The 15,000-nt window shown below is 41.9% G+C and overlaps 1 protein-coding gene across 2 annotated transcripts in view; it reads right to left on the bottom strand.

Annotated features, from left to right (window-relative positions):
* The window catches only part of chchd3a (coiled-coil-helix-coiled-coil-helix domain containing 3a), a 325,052-nt gene that overhangs the window by 11,558 nt on the left and 298,494 nt on the right, over nucleotides 1-15,000 (bottom strand). For both annotated transcript variants that reach the window (XM_063073043.1, XM_063073044.1), the window contains exon 7: nucleotides 3,417-3,552. In XM_063073043.1, the coding sequence (XP_062929113.1) occupies nucleotides 3,417-3,552 (136 nt within the window). The remainder of the gene's footprint in view (nucleotides 1-3,416; nucleotides 3,553-15,000) is intronic.

Here is a 15,000-nt window from a genome sequence, read left to right as displayed (position 1 = left end):
GTGGATAAATCCCCGGGACCTGACAGGGTGTTCCCTCGGACCTTGAAGGAGACTAGTGTTGAAATTGCGGGGGCCCTGGCAGAAATATTTAAAATGTCGCTGTCTACGGGTGAAGTGCCGGAGGATTGGAGAGTGGCTCATGTTGTTCCGTTGTTTAAAAAAGGATCGAAAAGTAATCCGGGAAATTATAGGCGGTGGGGGTAACGTCAGTAGTAGGTAAGTTATTGGAGGGAATACTAAGAGACAGAATCTACAAGCATTTGGATAGACAGGGGCTTATTAGGGAGAGTCAACATGGCTTTGTGCGTGGTAGGTCATGTTTGACCAATCTGTTGGAGTTTTTCGAGGAGGTTACCAGGAAAGTGGATGAAGGGAAGGCAGTGGATATTGTCTACATGGACTTCAGTAAGGCCTTTGACAAGGTCCCACATGGGAGGTTAGTTAGGAAAATTCAGTCACTAGGTATACATGGAGAGGTGGTAAATTGGATTGGACATTGGATTGATGGAAGAAGCCAGAGAGTGGTGGTAGAAAATTGCTTCTCTGAGTGGAGGCCTGTGACTAGTGGTGTGCCACAGGGATCAGTGCTGGGTCCATTGTTATTTGTCATCTATATCAATGATCTGGATGATAATGTGGTAAATTGGATCAGCAAGTTTGCTGATGATACAAAGATTGGAGGTGTAGTAGACAGTGAGGAAGGTTTTCAGAGCCTGCAGAGGGACTTGGACCAGCTGGAAAAATGGGCTGAAAAATGGCAGATGGAGTTTAATACTGACAAGTGTGAGGTATTGCACGTTGGAAGGACAAACCAACGTAGAACATACAGGGTTAATGGTAAGGCACTGAGGAGTGCAGTGGAACAGAGGGATCTGGGAATACAGATACAAAATTCCCTAAAAGTGTCGTCACAGGTAGATAGGGTCGTAAAGAGAGCTTTTGGTACATTGGCCTTTATTAATCGTAGTAGAGTATAAGAGCTGGAATGTTATGATGAGGTTGTATAAGGCATTGGTGAGGCCGAATCTGGAGTATTGTGTTCAGTTTTTGGTCACCAAATTACAGGAAGGATATAAATAAGGTTGAAAGAGTGCAGAGAAGGTTTACAAGGATGTTGCCGGGACTTGAGAAACTCAGTTACAGAGAAAGGTTGAATAGGTTGGGACTTTATTCCCTGGAGTGTAGAAGAATGAGGGGAGATTTGATAGAGGTATATAAAATTATGATGGGTATAGATAGAGTGAATGCAAGCAGGCTTTTTCCACTGAGGCAAGGGGAGGAAAAAACCAGAGGACATGGGTTAAGGGTGAGGGGGGAAAAGTTTAAAGGGAACATTAGGGGGGGCTTCTTCACACAGAGAGTGGTGGGAGTATGGAATGAGCTGCCAGACGAGGTGGTAAATGCGGGTTCTTTTTTAACATTTAAGAATAAATTGGACAGATACATGGATGGGAGGTGTATGGAGGGATATGGTCCGTGTGCAGGTCAGTGGGACTAGGCAGAAAATGGTTCGGCACAGCTAAGAAGGGCCAAAGGGCCTGTTTCTGTGCTGTAGTTTCTATGGTTCAGTGGGTCACCTCACAAACCATACACTTGCCCACCCCATCAGTGTCAGAGCACATGGTTCCTGCACCGAATTCAGGAGCCATCTCACCCAAAGTAAATCATCCTCAAACCCCAGGGATTGTCGATGAGGCCACTCTCGGGCTGAAGGAGCCCTCATATTCCATCTAGGTAGCCTTCAACTTGATGGCATGAACATTTATTTCTCCTTCTGGTAATCAATTTATTATTATTTTCCTCCCTTCCCTTGTCTTTATTTTCCCCACTTTGGTCTCTTACTTCTTCTCTTCATATGCCTATCACCTTCTCCTGGTACCCCCCTCTCTTTCCTTTCTCCCATGGTCTACTCTTCTCTCCTATCAGATTCATCTTTCTCCTTCCCTTTATCTTTCCACCTATCACCTCCCAGCTTTTCACTTAACAACCACCCCACCCCCCCCCATCCACCTGGCTTCACTTATCACCTTCTAGCTTGTCCTCCTTCTCCTCCCTCCAGTTTCTTCTGCTGGTCTCTTCCCCTTTCCTTTCTAGTCCTAATGAAGGGTTTAGGTCCCAAATGATAACTGTTTAGTCCTCTCCATAGATGCTGTCTGATCTGCTGAGTTCCTCCAACATTTTGTGTGTTTTGTACAGATATGTTCACTTTTGGGCTTTGATAAATATTGAATATTGTCACGGGAAAGATAAATATATCATTCCATAATAAAGAATACAAATCCTTTACTGATGTAGATCGATTTTCCATGTTTTCTGAGCATTCTGTTTTGTTTAAATTTCTTTCCCGGTGAACTAGTTCTGTCTCTCTGTACTAATTAAACCACAACCCATTCAGCTACTTGGGTCACTCCACTGTGAGCCTTTTCACCTGCATCACTACATCTCCAAGATATTTAGTGCAGCTGCTTAATACCATCACAAGACTTTCAATCGTTTCAATATAACAGATGAAAATTACTTTAATGCAGTAATTGAATATATTTGTTCTATGAGCATTCATCGGCAGTGTTGCTCTGTAATTACTTGATTGAGTTGCTGCCTTGCATTTCATTTAGGTATTTATAAAACATACTGGCACCAGAACTGAGAGTGGCAACCAGGAAAAGGAAAAGAAGCATTATTTATTCATTTGAAGATTGTAATTGCCACTTGCAGAGCCAACATTTATCGCCCGTCACCAATTGCCTCTGCACTAGCTCCTGGACCATTTCAATGGGCAGTTACATGTCAAGAATACTTATCAGGCTGACTAATGATAGCAAATAACAGGAAGGGTTACGAAAATCCAACAGCTTCACATTTACCATTACAAGTTCTGTATTTTTACTCCAAATATTTTTAATTCCCAGCTCCTGTGACTTATCTGGATCAAAAGACTAAACCAGCAACTTAATCATTTAGTCACCATAAGCCACTGTTAGATTTAGATTTGGGATGGAAGGAAGCTCCAGTGGAAGATAATTGTTGGCATGGACCTGCTGGATTGAACTGTCTATCTGTGCTGAAAATTCTAAGTGGAAGCACGCCCCTCACCTCACCTTTTGCTACACAAGATGCTGATTGCTACTCCTCTGAGTGGCCAATATTTAAAATAAGTGGAGTAAGCAAGGTCAGTCATATCAGATCCTGTGCCATGAATCAGGCCACAGAACCAACAAGAAAAGTCCGCTGTAACAAAATGATATACTATTGGGCGCAGCTTGAATAAACAAAATTGTCAAGGAATTCAAAGGATCCAAATGTTAAAATGATTACACAATGTAGAATTGGCAACTTAAGCAGAATTCAATAAATACATCACACCATATATCCAGTGGCCAACCAAACCCTGTCCCGTTTCTGGTGGCTATGCTCACCTGTCTGGCGTAGTTGATGCAGTGAACATACTGCTTGGCCAGTGCCGAGCAGCTGAGAGTCTGCTCTGGGTTCTGTTGATAGCAGCGGAGTACATCCTCCTGGAGCTCAGCACAGATGGGTCGAGACTCGTACCTCCTAGGGGAGAGAAACGAGATCAAGAAAAATTGGATTACAGTGAACAAAAGGATTAAAGGGAGTGATGTGATATTAGATTGTACTGAGGCTTCACAGCAGCTAGCACTTTGTACAAGGAGATGTGACATTTCCATAATGGAACCTGGTACCAGAGTAGGATGAACACACTTATGACTGCATCTGAAATTGGTTTATTATTGTCACATTTACCAAGATCAGTGAAAAGCTTGTCTTGCGCACTTTTTGTACAGACTAGGCTAGATAAGATAAAACAATAAAAATGCAGAATAAAACGTAAAATGTACCATAGGAGCGGAGTGCAGTTACAATGATAAAATCATAATGAGGTAGATTACGAGACCAAGAGTCCACCTTATCATACAAGAGATCCATTGAAGAAACCAACAACAGCAGGGTAGAAACTGTCCTTGAGACTGGTGGTATGTGTTTTCAGGCTTTTGTATCTTCTGCCCGATGGGAGAGCTTATATCTCTGGATAATATTTTGGTAGAACTGGAACCATTTACATACAGTGTCCCCTGAGCTCATGTCCATTGCAATGTTACACAGAGGGAGATCACAAGGCACAGTTCTGAAACAAGCCAGTGCTCACTGATTTGGCTGCTGTCCAGATCTCACTATCATTACCTCTTTATTGCCTTTTTGAGAATCTTAGGAACATGGACGACAGAAAAATGGAGAGCTATGTGGGAGGGAAGGGTTAGGTTGATCTTGGAGCAGGTTAAAATGTCAGCATAGTAACATGGACCAAAAGGCCTGCATGATTCCACAACTCGGGACTCATTGTCAAGGTCTCTACAACCCATGTTCTCAATGTTACTGATTGATTGTATTTGCACAGTTTTGTCATCTTTCGCACGTTGCTTGTGTCTTTGCTGTAGTTTTTCATTTATTCTATTTTAAAAATTTGTTCTACTGTGAATGTCTGCAAGAAAATGAATCTCAGGGAAGTATATGGCGACAGATATGTACTTGGATAATAAACTTACTTTGAACTCGGCTGTAATATTCTATGTTCTATAACATTTACACATAAAGCACCATATCTGATCAGTGATCTGCTTGAGATTCTGTGGTGAAGCAGGGATGACAACATTAGGTTAAGGTGATGCTGATAGTAAGATTACAGCATAATTAATGCAGCTCTGTGGTAAAGAAGAGATGCCACTTATGGTTTGTGTTTATTTTGATAATACACGTACTGTACACATGAATATAAATCTGGTCTCCGGCAGCAAATCAGCCTGTAAGGTCCATGGAAAGGTGGCTCGCTACCAGCTTCTCGAGAGCAATTAGGCATGGACAACAATTGTTGGCCTTGCCAATGACACACAGATCCCCAAGATAAATTTAGGAAAAACGTGACTATGAAATTCAGAGGTCCGTGATGCATGGTTGAAGCTTCCCTCACTAGGTTCAGATTTCAGTGGCACCCACTTCCTTTGTAATCAATTAACCTGTGAATGCAATCAGAATGTACAGAGCAAACGACCATTTTGTATTCAACGTCAGATATGCTCTACTTTCTGCATAAACAACTAACAAAGAGCTAATTTTCATTTACAGTTAGTGTTGGCTGCAGGTCAGAAATGGGTGTTAGACCAAGCAAAGCTAATTATATCAGTGCAAAGCCAATCACCTGCTGTGTAGCTCTAGGGGAAAAAACAAGGTATCTGGAAATGTTAACCCACAAAGAGACAACAGCCCTCTCATTTTTCATAACTCACCATCTATTGTTATTAAGCTGTAATTTCAACACAAATATGTATTTAGAGCCCTAATATGACTGGGGTATTTGGCACAAGACATCCAAATTCCCAGAGTGACTCCTAATGATAAATAGTTCCATCTGTTTGTCCACATGTACAAACCAATTCAATCCAGCAATCAGAATGATTGTGCAGAAAGGCCAGAAATGGAATATGCTCAGTTTGATGTGAGCTACATGTATGCATGAGTCATTTATAGGTATCTGCTGGTTTTCAATACTGAAAAATAACAAGACAATAAATAAAGAGACCCCAACAACCCTTACTCATGTTAATAAACTGCTCTGGAACAGTATCCTGAAAATTCATATTTCAGTGACCTCCTCCTCCAAAAAAAACAAAAAAAATCAGAATCTATAAATGATTCAATTCATTTCCATTCCATTGATATTTTTCAAAAACAAAATCTGTAATTATTTTTATTAATTGTTGCCAATCAATGGACGTTCTCTTAAAATGTGCAGCACAATTTGTCGATCCAGCCATGTGCCAGATCACAAAGGTAGGGATGTCCCAACCTAAATTGTCAGCTCAACTTCCCTCCGTAAATGCTGCCCGACCTGCGAAGCTCCTCCAGTATTGTGTGTATTGCAACAGATTCCAACATCTGCAGTCTCCTGTGTCCCTGCGATGGCTGATCTCTGGCCCAGAAGCATATATAACAAGCATTTTAGTGGACTTTATAAGTAAGCATTTTTAAAAAATCCAGATTAGTAACTAAATTTAAATTCCACAGATCCCATGGTTTCTGGATTACCCATCTGGTAATTTAATCATTGCTCATTTTACAGTGATAGCACATTGGTTAAAACAGTTGAATTGTATCTAGATTTCCAGGCAAAAAAAGCCAGAGATGTGAGTTCAAATCCTGCCAGAGTACCCAAAGAATTTAAGTTCAAATAATCATATGCCATCAGGAACAACAATAATAACAATAACTAAGGATCACAGAACTATCAGAATTGCAGATGGCAATTGTTCATTTGGGAAGGAAATCTGCTCTCAGTACCGACTCCGGTCAATGCGTGACTCCTAATCCAGAGGAGTGCGGCTGACTTTTAAATGCTCGCTGAAAAGGCAAAGTGTGGCACTCAGTTGGCTAACCACCATCTTCCAAATGGTTATTAAAGATGTGCAAAATAATCTGGCCTTTCCAGGGCTTCCAGATCCCCAAAAAAGAAAATCCCTTTGGAAAGAAACTGTGAAAAAGAATGCCAGGATAAATTCTGCCCCAGGAGATGAGCAAGCTACAGGAACTAATGTCATTAGAAAATAGTACAGATGCTGTAACACTGCTCGAAATTATTTAGCTGCCTTGCAGAAAATACCAAAATGAATACAGTAATAGTGGAGCTACTTCCGTTATAATGAAAATATTAATAATGACAACAGTACTTAAGTTCCACTGAGTCTTCAGATCCCTTTTTAACTACAAAATAGACACTTGCCACAGGTGCAGCACCTATTCTTCCAGCTCCTCCCTCCCTCCCAGCAATCAGGGACGCATATACTTTCTAGATGAAGCAGCAAATCACCCGTGCTTCAAACGTAGTCAACTAGACTTGAAGATGTTCACTACGTGGTCTCCTCCACAATGGACAGAGCAAATGCATATTGGGTGAGTATATTGCAAAGCACCCACATTCAATATGCAAAGGGAACCTGCAGCCTCTTGTTCGTTGCTCCTTTAGTTCTCCATCCCGTCTCACTCTGACCTATCTCCTGTACTGTAACAGTAAGACTTATGCAAGCTTGAGGAACAGCTCCTCATCTTCCATCTGAGCCTGTCGTCCTTTAGTGATAGTAGCATAGAACATAGACCAGTACAGCACAGCACAGGCCCTTTGGCCCACGACCTTTCAACCTATTCTAGGCTCAGTCTAACACTTCACACTGACACAGCTCTGATTTTTCTATCATCCACATGCCTATCTAAGAGTTTCTGAAATGTCCCTAATGTATCTGCCTCTACCACCACCCCTGGCAGTGAGTTCCATGCATTTACCACTCTCTGTCTAAGCATTTACATCTGACATCTCCCTCAACTTTCCTCGAATCACGTTAAAATTATGCCCCCTGGTATTTGCTATTTCCGCCCTGGGAAAAGGTCTCTGGCTATCCATTCAATCTACGCCTCTTATCATCTTGTACACCTCTATCAAGAAATCTCTCACCCTCCTTTGCTCCAAAGGGAAAAGGCCAAGCTCACTTAACCTTTCCTCATAAGGCACGCTCTCTAATCCAGGCAGCGCCCTGGTAAATCTCCCCTCCACCCTCTCTAAAGCTTCTACATCTTTCCTATAATGAGGCAACCAGAACTGAGGACAATATTCCAAGTGGGGTCTAATATTGGCCCAGCTTGTTTGTTGATTTCACCCTCCAGGAGTGGAGGACAAGTTAGCCCAATCTGCCAAGGATATCTTCCTGTTCTGCATTTCACCATTCCTCCAGTCTTCTGTCAAGATTCTTTTTTATATGTACTCACTCACTCTCTCACTGCTTCCACTCACACAGTGGGATGACCTCATCTGCAACTTAACCCAATCGACACTTCAGTTTTACCTTGTCAGAGACAAATCCTACCTTCACGTTCCCAGCAGCCTAGCTCGCTGCTTTAATCTCTGTCCCATCTTTGACGAAGGGACTTTCACCAATTTCCCCCGGGATCAATAAAGTATGACTATGACTATGACTATGACACCTGAAACATTAAGTTTGCTTTTCTTCTCATACATGTGGTCTGAGCTGCATTTCCTGTTTTGGTATTACTTCTGCAGATATACCGTGGAGAGCATTCTGATTGGCTGCATCATCATCTAGTGGGGGGGGGCGCGGGTGCTACTGCACAGGATCGAAAGAAGCCACAGTAAATTGTAAAATTAGACAGCTCCATCACAGGTACTAGCCTCCATTGATCCAAGATACCTTCACGGAGCGGTGCCTCAGAAAGGCGGCATCCATTATTAAGGACTCCCATCACCCAGGACATGCCCTCTTCTCATTGTTACCATCAGGAAGAAGGTACAGAAGCCTGAAGACACACAGTCAGTGATTCAGGAACAGCTTCTTCCCCTCTGTCAAGCAATTTCTAAATGGACATTGAACCCATGAATACTACCTCAATTTTTTTTTGCACTATTTTAACTATTTACTATACATATATACTTACTGTAATTGATTAACTTATTTATTTTTCTTGTCTATTTATCACAAATTACATTGTACCGCTGCTGCTAAGTTAACAGATTTCATGACATATGCCAGTGATATTAAACCTGATTCTGAGAAAAAGAAATTTCCCCTTCTTTTCTCTTGATATCTCTTCCCCACTTCTGATGAAGGGTCCCGAACAAGAAATGCCAACCATTTCAATTTTTTCACATGCTGCCTGACCTGTGTGTTTCTGGTCATTTCTGTTTTCATTTAAGGATCTGAAAATCTCTCTTTTAAAAATATTCAGAGATGCTGCGTCTACCTCACATGGAGGACGAGAATTCTGAAGCATCAGAGCAAGAGTACTCAGAAAAAAAATCCACCTGAGCTGTCTCTGAAATGGGTGACTCCTTATTTTCAAATAATGCCTCCACAGAAATTCTTGCACCCATCCTGTCAAAATCCCTCAAAACCTTGAAAGTTTCAATCACAGTGACCCTCTTTCTTCTGAACTCCAGCTCATCTAGGCATAGCTTGTCCAACCTTTCCTCATAAGTGAAATTGGGACATTACAGATACAGTATTAGTCTTGTAAAACCTGCTGTGAACCGCTTGCTTTACACTTACATTCATCTTTAGATTAAGGGTCAATACTAAACACAGTACTCCAGATGTGGTCTGATATAAATTAATCATAAACTCCCTCCTTCTGTATTCAATTCTCCTTGCAATAAACAATAACGTCTGTTAGCTCTCCTAATTACCTGCTGTAACTGCATACCAGCCTTTTGAGAACTATGCTGTAAGATGCCCAGGAATTCTGCAGATGCTGGAAATTCAAGCTCCCGATGTGGCCTTTTATATATTGGCGAGACCCGACGCAGACTGGGAGACCGCTTTGCTGAACATCTACGCTCTGTCCGCCAGAGAAAGCAGGATCTCCCAGTGGCCACACATTTTAATTCCACATCCCATTCCCATTCTGACATGTCTATCCATGGCCTCCTCTACTGTAAAGACGAAGCCACACTCAGGTTGGAGGAACAACACCTTATATTCCGTCTGGGTAGCCTCCAACCTGATGGCATGAACATCGATTTCTCTAACTTCCGCTAAGGCCCAACCTCCCCCTCGTACCCCATCTGTTACTTATTTTTATGCACACATTCTTTCTCTCACTCTCCTTTTTCTCCCTCTGTCCCTCTGAATATACCTCTTGCCCATCCTCTGGGTCCCCCACCCCCCCCCTGTCTTTCTTCCCGGACCTCCTGTCCCATGATCCTCTCGTATCCCCTTTTGCCCATCACCTGTCCAGCTCTTGGCTCTATCCCTCCCCCTCCTGTCTTCTCCTATCATTTTGGATCTCCCCCTCCCCCTCCAACTTTCAAATCCCTTACTCACTCTTCCTTCAGTTAGTTCTGACGAAGGGTCTCGGCCTGAAACGTCAACTGCACCTCTTCCTACAGATGCTGCCTGGCCAGCTGCGTTCACCAGCAACTTTGATGTGTGTTGTAAGATGCCCAGATCCCTTTGTGCCTCAGATCTCTGCAGTCTGTCACCATTTAGATAATACACTTTTATATCTTCCCTGCCAAAATCATCAGTTCACATTTTCCTGCATAATGCTCAATTTGCCAGATGTGATCTCATCAATGTTTTAGATAACAATGAAGCATAACTGTTCTCTTTCCACTCAAACCCCCAGCAATTGGCCAGATGTTTGCCTACACATTCCTTTTTTTAAGCCTCCTTTTGCTCTCTTCACACCCTCCTCATCTTCCTCCCTTTGCCTCGTAAGTAAATTTAGCAACTACCGTCTCTTTGGTGCCTTCATCCAGGTCACTTGAACTTAAATGCTGAGACTCCAACTTTAATTTCCTCCCGCACTTACATTGCTACATCTTACCAAGTAAGAAAAGATTCACTTATGCCAACTGCTCCCTGTTAGCCAGCCAGCCTTCTGTCCAGACCAATGCTGTCCCCTACACCACGATCTTGTATTTCTCTGAGTACCCTCTGATCCGCTGCATCACAGCGATATAAATGCAATAAATGAAACTTCAGTTAAGATTCCGTGGTGAAGTTGAACTTCTGTAATGTTTTAAGGTATTTTGCACTGTTCAGTTCCTTTGATAGTTACTGTACTCTTTATGAAGGTCTGTCTTTTACTCTGTCAGCAGGCACAAGCAGCGGCAGCTGTTAATTACTAATTGCCGATGCCAATTCATTCCTTACAAACAAATACCATACAAGAGGTTTAAATAAATGACTCAGGATGGCATTTTCTCTATTTCTCTCCCACTCACATTCAACAACGTTCACCAGCTGCACTCTCTGAACAGAGAGCACACCATCAGCTTGTGTTCACTGAATCTTTACGGACTGATTAAATATTCCTACAAAATTAAAAGCTTATTGTTACTGGACATTAACCAGAATTTAGTCCTGTGAAGAGGCTTCCAGAAAGCAGGAGTTGGCTAATGAGTCACAAGGGACCTTTGGGTATAATTTAACCACTTTTACTCTGAGTCCATAACCATGTTTCACCTTCAAGCCCAAACCAATCATTGGTGTGCAGCTCGACAAAGTACTCATTCCACACATCCTCTCAGCAAAATTCTTTCATTATTTAGAATAGCTCCACTAGGACTGCTAAGAGGTATTGACCCCGTCTACTTATCAAACAAGCTGTAATTCCCAGGTTTACCTGGAGGGAAACTAAATAATGCATTTCTTCTACGTTTCCCCCTTCTGTTTAACTATTTATTTATTCTTCCTTTTCTCCCCTCCCCTTCACTCTTCTTTTCTCCACTCTGGCCTCAGCTCTTCTCCTCACCTGCCTATCAGCAACTCCCTCTTCTGTTTCACCCATGGTCCACTCGCCTCTCCTTTCAAATACTTTCCTCTCCTTCCCTTCACCTTTCACACCCACCTGGCTTCACCTATCACTTTCAAACTAGTTCTCCCTCCCCTCCCCCAACCTTTCCAGTCCCGAAGAAGGATCTTAGCCCAAAATGACGACTGTTTATTCAGTTCCATAGATGCTGCCTGACCTGCTGAGTTTCTCCAGTATGTTGTGTGTGTTTTTTTCTGGTAGGTTTGCAATCGCATTGGTTATGTTCCATTTTGCAATACAAATATTTTGTTTGTATAATTTATGAGATGACAGATGTGGGATCAAACAGGATTGTATACACGGCAAAACTATATATGATTGGAAAGATACCATCTTTACTTCGGCACCAAGTCACAGAGGAAAGAAGTAGAATACCAAAAAAACATGAGGACTGGATTACTTCAGCTGTGTAGCACATACTGACAAGCAGCCTGGGACACAGGGTTAAGTTACTATTATTCATATGAGATGCAGATAAATTTCATAACAAATTAAATTTTAACAAAAAGTAATAAGAATGTGTATGGGGTAGCCTGGATCAAACTGTCAATCACTGAGATTAATTCTTTCATTTCAAACAAATTAAATAATTCTTCAAATGTTGCGTGGTTATGGAAGAATATAATTGATGTATTAGGAGAATGTAACAAGGTTGTAATTTAATTGGGAGATACACATGATGTCAAAAATGGCAATAGTTGATTACACCATCATCTGAATCCAGAGATTGAATTGCACCTCTCATGTTAAACAAAGTCTATTTGTGATGTTATTAAAAAACCTGATTTCTTTCTTAGAGCATCTGTAATAAAACAACAAAATCAGCTGCTGCTGAACATATGTCCTGTAATGTTTGCTAGGAGGTTACTGTCTTGCTGTTTAGAGAGTTTGGATAGCCATTCTTATCTAATCTCAGACATGACGGCAGCAACTTGGAGGAGATACTGAAAGGAGGCACAAGATTGATGGAGGAATTCATCAGACCAGGCAGCATCTATGAAAAAAAAGCAGAGTCAACGTTTCAGGTTGAAACCCTGAAGGGCTTTGGCCTGAAACGTTGACTGTACTTTTTTCCATAGATGCTGCCTGGCCTGCTGAGTTCCTCCAGCATTTTGAGTGTCTTGCTCGGATTCTCAGCATCTGCAGATGAAGCCACGCTTGGAGAACAACACCTTATATTCCGTCTGCGTAGCCTCCAACCTGATGACATGACCATTGACTTCTCTAACTTCCGTTAATGCCCTTCCTCCCAATTTCACACCATCCCTTAGTTGTTTATTTTTCTATCTATCTATCCTTTTTTTCTCTGTCTGTCTCTCTCACAATTACTCTGCCTGCTCTCCATCTTCCTCTGGTGCTCTCCTCCCCCTTTCTTTCTCCCTAGGCCTCCCGTCCAATGATCCTCTCCTTTCTCCAGCTCTGTATCCCTTTTGCCTATCAATTTTCCAGCTCCTAGCTCTATCCCTCCCCCTCCTGTCTTCTCCTATCATTTCAGATCTCCCCCTCTCCCTCCTACTTTCAAATCTCTTACTATCTCTTCTTTCAGTTAGTCCTGAAACATCGACTATGCTTCTTCCTATAGATGCTGCCTGGCCTGCTGCGTTCCACCAGCATTTTGTGTGTGTTGCTTGAATTTCCAGCATCTGCAGATTTTCTCTTGTTTGTGGCAAAATTGACGGTGTTCTGCTGGAACGCTGCTCATTTACACGACAAACATGAAGCTATTAATTTGTGTTTCCTCCTCTCCAGAACCAAGATCACGGCAACTTCAGTCATGAAGATCATCCCACTTCATGTCTTATGAGGATAGGTTGATTTTCTCTCTGGAATGAAGGAGGATGAGAAATGACCTGATAAAGGTGTACAAGACGAAAGAGGCATAGACAGAGTGGATAGCCAGAGACTTTTTCCTGAGAAGGAAATGGCGATCTACAAGGGACCATAGTTGTAAGGTGACTGGGGGAACATATGGGGATGGAGGGTGGGTGTCTATCAAGTCACCTCTCATTCTCCTTCATGTGAAACAGAAAAGTCCTAGCTCGCTCAACCTATCTTCATAAGACATGCCCTCTAATCCAGCTGCACCCTGCTAAATCTCCTCAGCATCCTCTCTAAAGCTTCTACATCCTCCTTATAATGAACCGAACAGACCTGAACAGAAAATTCCAAGTGTGGATCTAACCAGGGTTTTATAAAGCTGGAAGTGTAGCGGTTAGTGTGATGCTATTACAGCTGCGGGGGGCGGGCGGGGTTCAGAGTAGGGAGTTCAAGTCCAGCATCCTTTGTTAGAACATTCTTCCCATTTGCACAGTCCAGTTAATAGGTTAATTGGTGATTGAAAATTATTTTAGAAGCTTTTTGTATGACGCATGGCTACCTAATGGGGTTTTTTTCTCACTTCTTCTGCTTAGTAAGTTTTTTTTGTTATCACAAATTTTTTTTTCAATCTTTAAGATAATGTCTTTTTTGAGACATTGTAAGTGTTGTTACTTCAATGTACTCATGTTATTTCTTTTGTATAATATAACAATAAAAAGATTTGAAAAGAAAGAAAATTGTCCTGTGCTTAGCCTGGAGTTAAATAGTTGTATTGCTTGGCAGTGCAGCTCGTTGAGCTGGAAGGGCCTGTTCTGCTCTGTGTCTCTAAATAAAAATAACATTACCTTAACAGAAGAATATGTCAATGGGGTTAGACAAAGCAGTGCAAGAGGAGGCTTGTTTGAGCTGTAAGCACTGACATGGATCAATGGGGTATGGCAGTAGAGTGAGGAAGCCAACTAGTACCCAGAATCTGAATCCCATTATGGCAGCTGGGGAATTTAAATTAAATTAAAATAGAATAAACATCAGTCTCAATCATGATGACCAGGAAACAATTGGATTGTCACAAAGCACCATCTGTTTGGCTTTTTACGTCTGGGATCAAATTCACAAGAGAACATGATCTTCCATTCCAAATGTGAACTTTGACATCAACTGTATTTTGCCAGATTATCCTTACGTCGCTGAGTTTTCCATTGCCCAAAAGATCAATTTCAAGCCTGAATCTTTTTATTGACTGAACAATGGGAGTTATGTTGGAACAGAAGATTCCAAGGTTTTCTTCAACTCAGACCTAAACTGCCTCCAATTATCCTGAGACTTGAGACTTTTATTCTCGTCTCTCCGTGTATGGTAGCAGAGCGGTTAGTGCAATCGATTTACAGTACCAGTGATCACTGCTCAAGGTTCGTTTCCTGCTGCTGTCTTCAAGGAGTTTGTAAGTTTTCCCCATGACCACGTGGTTTTCCTCCTAGAGCTTCAGTTTCCTCCCCCATTCCAAAGACACATGATTAGGGTTAGTGAGTTGTGGGCAGCCCTGGCACAATCCTTGGTCTGTGTTGGTTGTTGAAGCAAAACGATACATTTCATTGCATGTTTCAATGCACGTGACAAGTAAAGCTAATGCGATCAAGCTAAACTAACATAGACAATGATGAATGCTTGTGAAACCATACCTCAGCCAAAGTCCGCTAGATAGGGAGAAGGAGGAAGAAAACTTTTGCTGCAATGGTGACAGAGTGGCAAAGGAAAGCAGGATAAATGAATAACTTCATTTGCTATGTTCGT

Source organism: Mobula hypostoma, chromosome 20, assembly GCF_963921235.1.
Source record: "Mobula hypostoma chromosome 20, sMobHyp1.1, whole genome shotgun sequence".
Classification (NCBI taxonomy): domain Eukaryota; kingdom Metazoa; phylum Chordata; class Chondrichthyes; order Myliobatiformes; family Myliobatidae; genus Mobula; species Mobula hypostoma.
This window is presented reverse-complemented; position numbering and strand designations above follow the sequence as displayed.